The sequence below is a fragment of the Taurulus bubalis genome (assembly GCF_910589615.1).
Source record: "Taurulus bubalis genome assembly, chromosome: 14".
NCBI classification, from domain to species: Eukaryota; Metazoa; Chordata; class Actinopteri; order Perciformes; family Cottidae; genus Taurulus; species Taurulus bubalis.
The window spans coordinates 2,285,067-2,298,993 of record NC_136602.1 but is presented as its reverse complement, the minus strand read 5'-3'; the positions used below and the strand labels follow the sequence as shown (position 1 = coordinate 2,298,993).

Genomic DNA, 13,927 nt, shown 5'->3' with positions numbered 1-13,927 from the left:
TCTGAAAACCCACCAGATACCAAATACAACAAGCAGCAAAGCTCAGACAAATAAAAAAACCTTCTTTTAGAATCTGAAGAGGTCAAAACTCCGGTAACTTTATTGTCAATGTGTTTTCGGCTTTTAACCGGTTCAACCCGAGGGTCCCACTAGAGTTCTACAGCTCATATGACCTTGATTATATAAATACCAGACCCTATTGTCCGAATCCGCAACTCCTTGCCTTTAAAAAAAAAAAAATATGATCAAAAGTCAAGGGTCTGAGCAAGATTCCCCAAAAATGTATTTTTTAATTGTATTGTTCAGTGTCTTAACATCAACAAACAGACTAATACTGCAAATCTTTAAACCTAAAGACCTAAAGCATCTACATCTGCAATAATAATCACAATAAAGCACAAGTATTGACATGTTAGGAAGCATATTCTGTCCAAAAAACGTGTTTTTTGGTTAAAAACTAGAAAAATGACCTACTTTGACCTGATCCCTACTCACACTATCACAAGCTGCATATCAAAATGAGCGTCTACTTCCGCATGGGTATGGAGCTGAATCCAGGTCATATGTTTTGTTCATTTGAAAAAAAGATTTGAACCTGAAAAAGTTTTGTTGTTGAACTTTGGAATAATCTAAAATATATATATATAGATATATATATATTTTCAGTAACAGATTTAATATTTTCAACTTCCACTCTTTTTTTTTTACAGCTTTGAATCTCTTTTTTTCAAGTTCAAAACATGTTTTCAGATTCAGATCGTTTTTTTCAGGTTCAGACTTTTGGCCTGGATCTGGCGTGGGGGCGTGGCTTCAACTGCAGGGGCGTGGTCTCATGAGTGACAGCTTAACAATGAAGGCTGAGAACCAGCCTCAACCACGTTGCCTTCAGGTACCGTGGGTACCGTGAGCATTATGACTCACAAACCTTCACACAGCGTATTCACGGGATTGGGAGTAAACTAAATTGACGTCAGTGACACAGTTATGTTTAGCAAGCGGTTTTAGACCAAACATGGCATGAATGACAGTATAAGAGCAATAAATTATGCCGGGTTGTGCCGTTCATAAATGACACTATAATATCTGACGTTTCGCACCACTGTGAACACAGCGTGTCCCTGCGATGCTGAATTAACTGGTTTATTATTTTTGCGTGAGGCAGATGTTCCTCTGAGACTATCCGGGCCAAAAGTCTGAATCTGAAAAAAAGTTTTGAACTTGAAAAAAGATTTGAACCCGGAAAAAAGAGATTCGAAACAGTAAAAAAAAAAAAAAGAGTGAAAGTTGAAAATATAAAATCTGTTACTGAAAAAAAATATTAGTTTTTAAAGTTCAACAACAAATCTTTTTTTTCAAATGAGCAAAACATAAGACCTGGATTTAGCTCCATCCACATTTAGCCGTTTATTTTATTACTTTGTTTGCGTCTTATTTCTCCTAAACTCCCCAAAAATGTGCGTTACATAATGCCTCATTTGCATGTTTAAACATAACATTTCATGTTTAATGTCAGTGATGAAGTGGTGAAGTTTCATGCTGATATCTATGAGTTGCATTATCGGTAGAAGCACGATATTCCTCTGTAATCTTTGAGGGGGAAAATGGTAGCATCTCACTACTACACACACACACACACACACGTTGGAGAATTAAAAAACAAGTCAAATCCAGAATATAAATTGTATTTTAATGTTAGATGCATTTAAACAAATACATCCAATATGTTCTCTGAATCCCACGGGGCCTGAACGCACCACATCACTTGGCTCTGCAGTTCAGTTGGAGACTGTAATGGATGAATATGGAACATTTCCTGTTTTGTCACAATTAACCATCTTCATGGTTCTTATCCCACCAGAAGAACAACCCCAAACACATTGTAGTGAACCTGAACTGAGCATTGATGCATTTAACATGCTGCAAATAACAAAAGGAGAAACATAGTTATGGTCAGCAGAATCAGACTAAGTCAAAGTGTTGATTAAGTATTTAGTACGTTTATATGTTTGGCTTCAGAACTCCAGCTCCGTTAATTTAGCTGTGAACACAACACAGACCTTTTTCTTTGTTTTACTAAAGCAGTCAGTGAAAAGTAACCGAGTGTTAACTCAAGTAATGTACTAAAATACAATTTGAAGTACTACCGTAAAAGTCGGGTTACAAGCCGCTACTACCTTCGGTGTGTGTCCCCGCTAGTTCCCCGCTGTAGCCAGCTAGCGCTGCTGCTAGTTCAATGCTAACTTCTGCTAGCTAGTTCCTGACAACCACCGAAGGTAGCGTGACCAGCCCCTGCTCGACGCCCGAATAGGGCAGCAGGGAGCTAGCAGCAGAAGTGGGGAGCTAGCAGCAGAAGCGGGGAGCTAGCAGCAGAATTGGGGAGCTAGCAGCAGAAGTGGGGAGCTAGCAGCAGAAGTGAGGAGCTAGCAGCAGAAGCGGGGAGCTAGCAGCAGAATTGGGGAGCTAGCAGCAGAAGTGGGGAGCTAGCAGCAGAAGTGGGGAGCTAGCAGCAGAAGTGGGGAGCTAGCAGCAGAAGCGGGGAGCTAGCAGCAGAAGCGGGGAGCTAGCAGCAGAATTGGGGAGCTAGCAGCAGAAGTGGGGAGCTAGCAGCAGAAGCGGGGAGCTAGCAGCAGAAGTGGGGAGCTAGCAGCAGCGCTAGCTTACTACAGCGGGAACACCCACCAAATGTAGTAGCAGGTTGTAACCCGGCTTTTACGGTAGTTCTTTACTCGAGTATCTTATACAGCTTTAGTTATTTTGCAGATTAATAATACAAAATATTACTAATAGATGATCAATTATGCATAAAGCAACTCATCAGACTCCACATGTATTAACTTTACATTCAACTTTACCGACTGCAACATAAGCCTGAATTATCTCCTCATTGATGATGTTTTTTGATAATTAAAGTTTAATAATAGTTACTAATGCAGTGGAAGAGAAACAACAATATTAAAAAGCATCAATGCAAATATTCATCAGACATTTAGAGCTCAGAGAAGTTTAAATTTTCCTGCAGAGAAACGGCAGCTGATCTCTGCAGTGAAGAAACGCCTCAACAATCAGCTCTCAGCCACAAACATGGAGACTACATGAATTGAACCCTTCAAGGACTTCTGTCTATTTCAGTTTACACAACTCAGCAGTGGCATCATAAAAACACAAACAAACTCCAGCATAGAGAGGCTGAGTGAATGTGGTCTGGACTCTGTGGAGGAGAGTCATGGTTTCAGAGACGCTGTAGAAGGACAGAACACCTGCTCTGTGATCCAGGTACACTCCTACTCTGGAGGACCGAGGAGCAGAGAGGTGAGTTTCGACAGAGTTGTACAAAAAGCAATACATATCATCTCTGTAACAATATAACACCCAAGATTTGTCGTTTCGTCCAAAATCACATTCACCCCCCCTGCCTGATCTGCTGATATCCTTGTATGCAACTGCTATATCAACTTCTCCTCCATCCCACTCCACCTCCCAGTAACAACGTCCAGTCAGACTCTCTACTCAGAACCTGTAAGCATCCAGTGAATCTGTCTGGGTGGTGAGAATAAGACTGATGTTGATCAATGTAGGTTGCTCTTCTGTTCCCATCAGATAACAATATACGTGTGTGTGCTGTGTTTGGATCCAGTGTGATGTCACATGAATACTCTAAGAATCCAGCTCTGGTCGTGGGCTCTGGTTGTAATGGTAAAACATCCACTTCAGTCCCCGTCAGTGAGACGTTTGTCCATTTCTCTCTCAGGACGTCCTGTAGTTCATCTCTGACTTCTGACACAGACGCTGTCAAGTCCTCAAAGTATCTCAGAGGACGGATGTTGATGCTGGATGAGCCTGTAGACTCACTGAGTGGTGACAGTGAGGGGTAGTTGTGGAGAAACTGGTTGAGATCCTCTGTGTGTGAGAGCTTCTGCAGCTCAGCGTCGTTCCTCTTCAGCTCAGTGATCTCCTGCTTCTCCTGAAGCTCTTTGACTCGACTCACTTCAGTTCTCTGCTGGGATCTGACCTGCTGCTTCACGTCAGAGCTTCTTTCCTCCAGGAGACGGATCAGCTGGGTGAAGATCTTCTCGCTGTCCTCCACTGTTTTATCAGCAGAGAGATTGACGGCCTCCACCTCCTGATGAAGCAGCTTCACGTCTTCCTCTCTGTCCTGGATTCTCTGCTGGATGTTTAGTCGACTCCCCTCCAGCTCTCTCTGCCTCTCGGTCCTTTCTGCTGCAGCTGAGACTGTGTCGTGGCCTTTATGTTCCTCCATTAAGCAGAGGTAACAGATACACTGCTGGTCAGTACGGCAGAAGATCTTCATCACCTCATCGTGACGAGAGCAGATGTTCTCCTGGAGCTTGTTGGAGGGCTCCACCAGCTTGTGTTTCTTTAATTGAGGAACATCAAGATGAGGCTGAAGGTGTTTCTCACAGTAAGAGATCAGACACACCAGACAGGACTTGAAGGCTTTCCGTCTCCTCCCAGTGCAGAAATCACAGGCCACATCTTCAGGTCCAGCATAGCAGTGATCAGCAGCAGCAGCTTGTAGTCCAGTCTTCTTCAGTTGCTCCACTAAATCTGCTAACATGGTGTTTTTCAGCAGGACAGGCCTCGGTCTGAAGGTCTTCCTACACTGAGGGCAGCTGCGGAGTTTCTTCCCATCCTCTTCATCCCAGTGGGCTTTAATACAGTTCATGCAGTAGTTGTGTCCACAGGGAAGAGTCACCGGATCCTTCAGTAGATCCAGACAGATGGAACAAGAGAAGCTTTCCCGGCCCAGCTGAACTCCTTTCTGCTCCATTTCACCTCTCAAAGACAACGACTGTCTGCGGAGCTCACTGTGTTGGAGAGCAGGAAGAAGAGGGAGCGGCTTTAAAGCTGTGGTTCATTCCAGGAGGAGAAGAGTCAGAGAGAGATAGATAGAGAAAGAGAGAGAGAGAGAGAGAGAGAGAGAGAGAGAGAGAGAGAGAGAGAGAGAATAGAGTTAATTTATCTGTTAGAAACACAGATTAGTTTAACTTTCAGAAGGTAAAAAAAACAGCAGCACTTGTATTTGACTCGATCGCCCCGACTTTGTGTCTCAATGACGACGTGCACTGGTTTATTTAAAGACTTCTCCAAATGTTCTTTTTCGTTCTCCTCATGCTTTTGTAAAAAACAGAGACTTTGCAGATCAATAAACTTGTCATGTTGGAAATGTTCTGCTGCTCGTTGTCTTTGTCTGAAAATCCACCAGATACCAAATACAACAAGCAGCCACCTGTTAAACTGAGGTGTGTGTGCACGTTGTTAATCGGAGGAATTGACTAAATCAATTATCAGAAGATTGTGTGGCTGCTCCATTCATATTTTAACGACGTAAATATTTAGAGTTAGTATAGATGAAATATTCACTCGCCATGAAATGTTAAATCTTCAGTAGATTTTTACAGTTTTGTCTTGTCCAAACCTTGTTTTTAGTTTGTAACCAGGGTTGGGTCTGTACCTTTAAGAATATTACCACAGGGACTTTAACTATTACATACATGTATGTAAAGTTCAGACTACACTCAAAACTTCAGAATTGAATTCATCATGTTTTTAATTGAGAGCAACATTTGTTTGTATTTATATGAAAGGTAAACTAATAATTAACTTTAAATTGTGTGTAATTTTAAGCAGAAGTACTTAGTGTACGTGTCTATGAAGCCTTGTGGTGATGAGTCCAGGTTGAACTCCGTTAGCTGCGCATCGTTTCAACTCGGCTACATACTGGGCCACCGGCTGGTTAGCTTTTTGGCTACACCGGTTAAAACGAAACCTTTCTGCTCCCAATAAAGGCTTTCTGCTCATAATGTTCCTTTAGGATGGCCACTATGTCGTCCCATGTCTTATCTTTTGGCTTTCCGGGCTGCACGAGACTTCTCAAACGCCCGGAAGTAGCGTGAGAAGCGCGGCTACGTCATTAGCTTCAAAGAACTGTTCATCTGTTCTAAGACCGCTGTCCGTTGTTCATTTTCTGGCTTTAACTCGTCAATTCTTCCCAACAGGTTCATCGTACTCACTCGTACTGACACCGAGTGTCTCCCTCCTGCTAGAAACGTTCAGTTCTGTAGTGAACGGACGAGCTGGCGTTTGTTTACTTTATCCGGACATGAATAACTTCAGTCGTTACCGCGCATGCGCGATACAAACCTAGAAAAGGACGGTGGTTCATGAGGTCCAAAAAGCATTAGTACTCATAACAACCATATAACATGAATGTGGTCAATACACCACAGAATCATGCAATAATATGAGTTTCATATTTTATACATCAGCTTTGTATGAAACCCTGAAATGAAGACAAGAAGAAAAAACCTTTCTCATGTTTATTAATCCTGTAAACATTCAGTTTGTTCTCACATCCCATCAGTGAAGTCTGTGAAATGACTCTTGATCAATGATTTCATGTTCAGATTCATCCACACAATCAATCAGTTTGACCAGAATCTCATATACTCAAGAGAATAATGATTTATCTCCTCATTGATTATGATTATGATAATTAAAGTTAAATAATAGCTCAAAGGTCTGCCAAACAAATGCATGTAATTAAAGATTCCATTGCAAATACACACAAAGAGAACAAAGATCTCAGATAAATGAAGGTCTGCTGCTTTCTCTTCAGAAACATGCAGTGGAAGAGAAACAACAATATTAAAAAGCATCAATGCAAATATTCATGAGACCTTTAGAGATCAGAGAAGTTTAAAGTTCATGCAGAGAAACGACAGCTGATCTCTGTGCAGCGAAGAAACGCCTCAACAATCAGCTGTCAGACACAAACATGGAGACTACATGAGTTGAACCCTTCAAGGACTTCTGTCTATTTCAGTTTACACAACTCAGCAGTGGTTCCATAAGAATAAAAACCAACTCCAGCATAGAGAGGCTGAGTGAATGTGGTCTGGACTCTGTGGAGGAGAGTCATGGTTTCAGAGACACTGTAGAAGGACAGAACACCTGCTCTGTGATCCAGGTACACTCCTACTCTGGAGGACGGAGGACCTGAGACGGGAGTTACATCATTGTTGTACCAAAAGCAAGAACTATCATCTCGGTCACAACATAACGCCCAAGATTTGTTGTTTCGTCCAAACACAGATTCAACCGTGCTGCCTTCTCTCATGATAGCCTTGTATGCAACTGCTATATCAACTTCTCCTCCACACTCCACCTCCCAGTAACAACGTCCAGTCAGACTCTGTCTACTCAGGACCTGACGACATTCAGTGAATCTGTCTGGGTGACTTGAATACGATTGATGTTTTCTCACTGATTTAGCTTTTCTGTTCCCATTAGATAATAACAGCCATGTGTGTGCTGTGTTTGAATCCAGTGTGATTTTACGTGAATACTTTAAGAATCCAGCTCTGGTCGTGGGCTCTGGATGTGACAGTAAAACATCCACTTCAGTCTCCGTCAGTGAGACGTTTGTCCATTTCTCTCTCAGGACGTCCTGTAGTTTATCTCTGACTTCTGAAACAGACGCTGTCACGTCCTCAAAGTATCTCAGAGGACGGGTGTTGATGCTGGATGAGTCTGTAGACTCACTGAGTGGTGACAGTGAGGGGTAGTTGTGGAGAAACTGGTTGAGATCCTCTGTGTGTGAGAGCTTCTGCAGCTCAGCGTCGTTCCTCTTCAGCTCAGTGATCTCCTGCTCCAGCTTCTCCTGAAGCTCTTTGACTCGACTCACTTCAGTTCTCTGCTGGGATCTGACCTGCTGCTTCACATCAGAGCTTCTTTTCTCCAGGCGACGGATCAGCTGGGTGAAGATCTTCTCGCTGTGCCCCACTGTTTTATCAGCAGATAGATTGACGGCCTCCACCTCCTGATGAAGCATCTTCACGTCTTCCTCTCTGTCCTGGATTCTCTGCTGGATGTTTAGTCGACTCCCCTCCAGCTCTCTCTGCCTCTCGGTCCTTTCTGCTGCAGCTGAGACTGTGTCGTGGCCTTTATGGTCATCCATTAAGCAGAGGTAACAGATACACTGCTGATCAGTACGGCAGAAGATCTTCATCACCTCATCGTGACGAGAGCAGATGTTCTCCTGGAGCTTGTTGGAGGGCTCCACCAGCTTGTGTCTCTTTAATGGAGGAACGTCATAATGACGCTGGAGGTGTTTCTCACAGTAAGACGCCGGACACATCAGACATGACTTGAAGGCTTTCCGTCTCCTCCCAGTGCAGAAATCACAGGCCACATCTTCAGGTCCAGCAAAGCAGTGATCAGCAGGAGCAGCTTGTAGTCCAGTCTTCTTCAGTTGCTCCACCAAAAATGCTAACATGGTGTTTTTCACCAGGACAGGCCTCGGTCTGAAGGTCTTCCTACACTGAGGGCAGCTGTGGAGTTTCTTCCTATCCTCTTCATCCCAGTGGGCTTTAATACAGTTCATGCAGTAGCTGTGTCCACAGGGAATAGTCACCGGATCCTTCAGTGGATCCAGACAGATGGAACAAGAGAAGCTTTCCCGATCCAGCTGAACTCCTTTCTGCTCCATTTCACCTCAAAGACAACGACTGTCTGAGTTTAACTTCTTCAGAAGCGACTCTACTTTGAGCTCAGTCAGAGCAGAGCTCGCTGTGTTGGAGAGCAAGAAGAACAGGGAGCGGCTTTAAAGCTGTGGTTCAATCCAGGAAGAGAAGCAGTCTGAGAAAGAGAGAGAGACAATAGAGTTAATTTATCTGTAAGAAACATGGATTACTTTAACTTTCAGAAGGTAAAAAAAACAGCAGCACTTGTATTTGACTCAACTTTGTGTCTCAATGACGACGTGCACTGGTTTAGTAAAGACTTCTCCAAATGTTCTTTTTCGTTCTCCTCATGCTTTTGTAAAAAACAGAGACTTTGCAGATCAATAAACTTGTCATGTTGGAAATGTTCTGCTGCTCGTTGTCTTTGTCTGAAAATCCACCAAATACCAAATACAACAAGCAGCCACCTGTTAAACTGAGGTGTGTGTGCACGTTATTAATCTGAGGAATTGACTAAATCAATTATCAGAAGATTGTGCGGCTGCTCCCATCATATTTTAACGACGTATATATTTAGAGTTAGTATAGATGAAATATTCACTCACTATGAAATGTTAAATCTTCAGTAGATTTTTACAGTTGTGTCCAAACCTTGTTTTTAGTTTGTAACCAGGGTTGGGTCTGTACCTTTAAGAATATTACCACAGGGACTTTAACTCATTGAAGATATTAGATTACAGTAATGAGTACTTTAATCAGGTATTTATTTGGGTGTATATTCTGAAAACCTTTAGCCGCTTTCTGAAAACTTGAGGTACACAACACTACTTACTACTATACATATTTATATATTATATATATGTATGTAAAGTTCAGACCACACTCATAACTTCAGAATGTAATTCATTAATTTGTTTAAATGACACCAACACATTTGTTTGTATTCATATGAAAAGTCGACTAAACAATTATTAACTTTAAATAGTTTGTAATTTTAAGCAGAAGTACTTATAGTGTACGTGTCTATGAAGTCTTGTGGTGATGAGTTAGCTGCGCATCGTTAGCTGCGCATCGTTTCAACTCGGCTACATACTGGGCCACCGGCTGGTTAGCTTTTTGGCTACACCGGTTAAAACGAAACCTCTCTGCTCCCAATAAAGGCTTTCTGCTCATAATGTTCCTTTAGGATGGCCACTATGTCATCACATGTCTTATCTTTTGGCTTTCCGGGCTGCACGAGACTTCTCAAACGCGCGTAAGTAGCGTGAGAAGCGCGGCTACGTCATTAGCTTCAAAGAACTGTTCATCTGTTCTAAGCCCGCTGACCGTTGTTCATTTTCTGGCTTTAACTCGTCAATTCTTCCCAACAGGTTCATCGTACTCACTCGTACTGACACCGAGTGTCTCCCTCCTGCTAGAAACGTTCAGTTCTGTAGTGAACGGACGAGCTGGCGTTTGTTTACTTTATCCGGACATGAATAACTTCAGTCGTTACCGCGCATGCGCGATACAAACCTAGAAAAGGACGGTGGTTCCTGAGGTCCAAAAAGCATTAGTAATCATAACAACCATATAACGTGAATGTGATCAATACACCACAGAATCCTGCAATAATAGCATAAAAAATATAATCAAGAACGAAATGAATGAACCAGATCAGCTGATTATGCAGTTGTTGTTGATTGATGTCATAAAATAAACCTATAGCATTGATCAACTTTACTTTGTTCTAATTTAATCAGAAGCATCCTTTTATCTTTGTTCACAACTAATCAACAGAGATCACACTCAAACTTTTATATTTTCATCAAACGATTAACAGGATTCAAGTTTCACTGACGATTGGAAAGAATCATGTTGATACTAAAACATCACACTGAAATATAATATTTAAATATTTAGTTGGTGGAAGCATGCCTGTACAGGAGAACTGACTCAGTTATGCTCTCATATGATTTTCATATTTTATACATCAGCTTTGCATGAAACCCTGGAATGAAGACAAGAATAATAAACTATGCTCATATTTGTTTATTCATCCTGTAAACATTCAGTTTGTTCTCACATCCCATCAGTAAAGTCTATGAAATGACTCTTGATCAATGATTTCATGTTCAGATTCATCCACACAATCAATCAGTTTGACCAGAATCTCATTTATACTAAAGAGAATAATTATTTATCTCCTCGTTGATTGTGATAATGATCATTAAAGTTTAATAATAGCTCATATGTCTGCCAAACAAATACATGTAATTAAAGACTCCATTGCAAATACACACAAAGAGAACAAAGATCTCAGATAAATGAAGGTCTGCTGCTTTCTCTCTTCAGAAACATGCAGTGGAAGAGAAATAATATTAAAAAGCATCAATGCAAATATTCATCAGACATTTAGAGCTCAGAGAAGTTTAAATGTTCCTGCAGAGAAACAACAGCTGATCTCTGCAGTGAAGAAACGCCTCAACAATCAGCTGTCAGCCACAAACATGGAGACTACATGAGTTGAACCCTTCAAGGACTTCTGTCTATTTCAGTTTACACAACTCAGCAAAGGAATCATAAACACCAAGTCCAGCATAGAGAGGCTGAGTGAATGTGGTCTGGACTCTGTGGAGGAGAGTCATGGTTTCAGAGACGCTGTAGAAGGACAGAACACCTGCTCTGTGATCCAGGTACACTCCTACTCTGGAGGGCTGAGAACTTGAAACGGGAGTTGGGGCTTTGTTGTACAAAAGGTTAGAACTAGAATCTTGGTTACAACATAACGCCCAAGATTTGTTGTTTCGTCCAAATACACATTCATCCCAGCTGCCTGATCTGCTGATATCCTTGTATGCAACTGCTATATGAACTACTTCTCTCCACTCCACCTCCCAGTAACAACGTCCAGTCAGACTCTCTCTACTCAGGACCTGTAAGCATCCAGTGAATCTGTCTGGGTGGTGAGAATAAGACTGATGACTCATTGAAGTTGTTTTTCTGTTTCCATCAGATAACAACAGCAGTGTGTTTGCTGTGTTTGGATCCAGTGTGATTTTACGTGAATACTCTAAGAATCCAGCTCTGGTCGTGGGCTCTGGTTGTGACAGTAAAACGTCCACTTCAGTCTCCGTCAGTGAGACGTTTGTCCATTTCTCTCTCAGGACGTCCTGTAGTTCATCTCTGACTTCTGAAACAGACGCTGTCACGTCCTCAAAGTATCTCAGAGGACGGATGTTGATGCTGGATGAGCCTGTAGACTCACTGAGTGGTGACAGTGAGGGGTAGTTGTGGAGAAACTGGTTGAGATCCTCTGTGTGTGAGAGCTTCTGCAGCTCAGCGTCGTTCCTCTTCAGCTCAGTGATCTCCTGCTCCAGCTTCTCCTGAAGCTCTTTGACTCGACTCACTTCAGTTCTCTGCTGGGATCTGACCTGCTGCTTCACGTCAGAGCTTCTTTCCTCCAGGAGACGGATCAGCTGGGTGAAGATCTTCTCGCTGTCCTCCACTGTTTTATCAGCAGAGAGATTGACGGCCTCCACCTCCTGATGAAGCAGCTTCACGTCTTCCTCTCTGTCCTGGATTCTCTGCTGGATGTTTAGTCGACTCCCCTCCAGCTCTCTCTGCCTCTCGGTCCTTTCTGCTGCAGCTGAGACTGTGTCGTGGCCTTTATGTTCCTCCATTAAGCAGAGGTAACAGATACACTGCTGGTCAGTACGGCAGAAGATCTTCATCACCTCATTGTGACGAGAGCAGATGTTCTCCTGGAGCTTGTTGGAGGGCTCCACCAGCTTGTGTCTCTTTAATTGAGGAACATCATGATGAGGTTGAAGGTGTTTCTCACAGTAAGAGATCAGACACACCAGACAGGACTTGAAGGCTTTCCGTCTCCTCCCAGTGCAGACATCACAGGCCACATCTTCAGGTCCAGCATAGCAGTGATCAGCAGCAGCAGCATGGAGTCCAGTCTTCTTCAGTTGCTCCACTAAATCTGCTAACATGGTGTTTTTCAGCAGGACAGGCCTCCATCTGAAGGTCTTCCTACACTGAGGGCAGCTGTAGAGTTTCTTCCCATCCTCTTCATCCCAGTGGGCTTTAATACAGTTCATGCAGTAGTTGTGTCCACAGGGAAGAGTCACCGGATCCTTCTTTCTGCTGCTCCTGCTTTCCCGGTCCAGCTGAACTCCTTTCTGCTCCATTTCACCTCAAAGACAACGACTGTCTGAGTTTAACTTCCTCAGAAGCGTCTCTACTTTGAGCTCTGATCTGTCTCTGCAGTGAACGGGGCACGTCAGCTGCTGCACTTCAGCACCATGTTGGTTACACCCATCTGTACAACTGTAGATCTGAAGAGGAGGGAACCAGGAAATACAGTCAGAGCGGAGCTCGCTGTGTTGCAGAGCAAGAAGAACAGGGAGCGGCTTTAAAGCTGTGGTTCATTCCAGGAAGAGAAGCAGTCTGAGAAAGAGAGAGAGGGAGAGAGAGAGAGAATAGAGTTAATTTCTCTGTTCGAAACACGGATTACTTTAACTTTCAGAAGGTAATCTCTCCTTAAAATAATGGGGTTTGGAGACGGCTCCACAGTTTTCAATTCAATTCAATTCAGTTTATTTTATATAGCCCAACATCACAAATACAAGTTTGCCTCGGAGGGCTTTACAATCTGTACACATAACATCCCTGTCCCGGGACCTCACATCGGATCAGAAAAAACTCCCCAAATAAAGATAGTAAAAACCCTTTCACAGGAAAAAAAGGAAGAAACTTTCAGGAGAGCAACAGAGGAGGATCCCTCTCCCCGGATGGACAGAAGCAACAAATGTCATGTGACCAGAATGAACAACTTAACAGAGTTACAGCACATTACATGAATATGACAGAAATTATTCATATTCATTCGAGTAGTAGGCATGGTCCACGATCCATGAAGCAGAAAGAGATAGAGAGGACGGGCATCAGCAGGGCCATGGCAGCAAGCAGGACCGGCTCCAGACAGCCACCATCCATGGGCATTTGAGACAAGGAAGCACAGAGGCTCCCCCAGCAGTCTGGGCCTATAGCAGCATATCTAGGGGCTGGACCAGGGCAAACCTGAGCCAGCCCTAACTATAAGCCTGAAACAGCCCTAACTATGAGCGCTATCAAAGAGGAAAGTCTTGAGTCTACTCTTAAATGAGGTGACTGTCTGCCCCCCGGACTGAAAGTGGAAGCTGATTCCACAGAAGAGGAGCCCGATAACTGAAAGCTCTAGTCCCCAACCTACTTTTTAACACTCTGGGAACCACAAGTAACCCTGCATTCAGTGAGCGTAATGCTCTCGTGGGGTAATATGGCACTATGAGGTCCTTAAGATATGATGGTGCATCACCAGTTAAGGCTTTGTAGGTAAGGAGAAGGATTTTAAATATGATTCTCGATATTACAGGAAGCCAGTGGAGAGCAGCTAGTAAAGGAGTAATGTGATC

At 43.0% G+C, this 13,927-nt stretch overlaps 2 protein-coding genes across 2 annotated transcripts; both read right to left on the bottom strand.

Moving 5' to 3' along the window:
• Window positions 1-3,120: 3,120 nt before the first annotated feature.
• On the bottom strand, window positions 3,121-8,509 carry LOC306746505 (uncharacterized protein; the record flags this gene model as incomplete). The annotated part of the gene is given in 3 exon segments (XM_079229427.1): window positions 3,121-3,499; window positions 3,501-4,826; window positions 6,837-8,509. Coding segments are annotated over 3 exon segments (3,378 nt in total).
• A 2,502-nt stretch (window positions 8,510-11,011) lies between these two features.
• On the bottom strand, window positions 11,012-12,661 carry LOC306747190 (tripartite motif-containing protein 16-like; the record flags this gene model as incomplete). Its single annotated transcript, XM_079230212.1, has 1 exon — window positions 11,012-12,661. One exon carries the CDS (start codon window positions 12,659-12,661, stop codon window positions 11,012-11,014), a length of 1,650 nt encoding a protein of 549 aa, XP_079086338.1.
• Window positions 12,662-13,927: the final 1,266 nt, after the last annotated feature.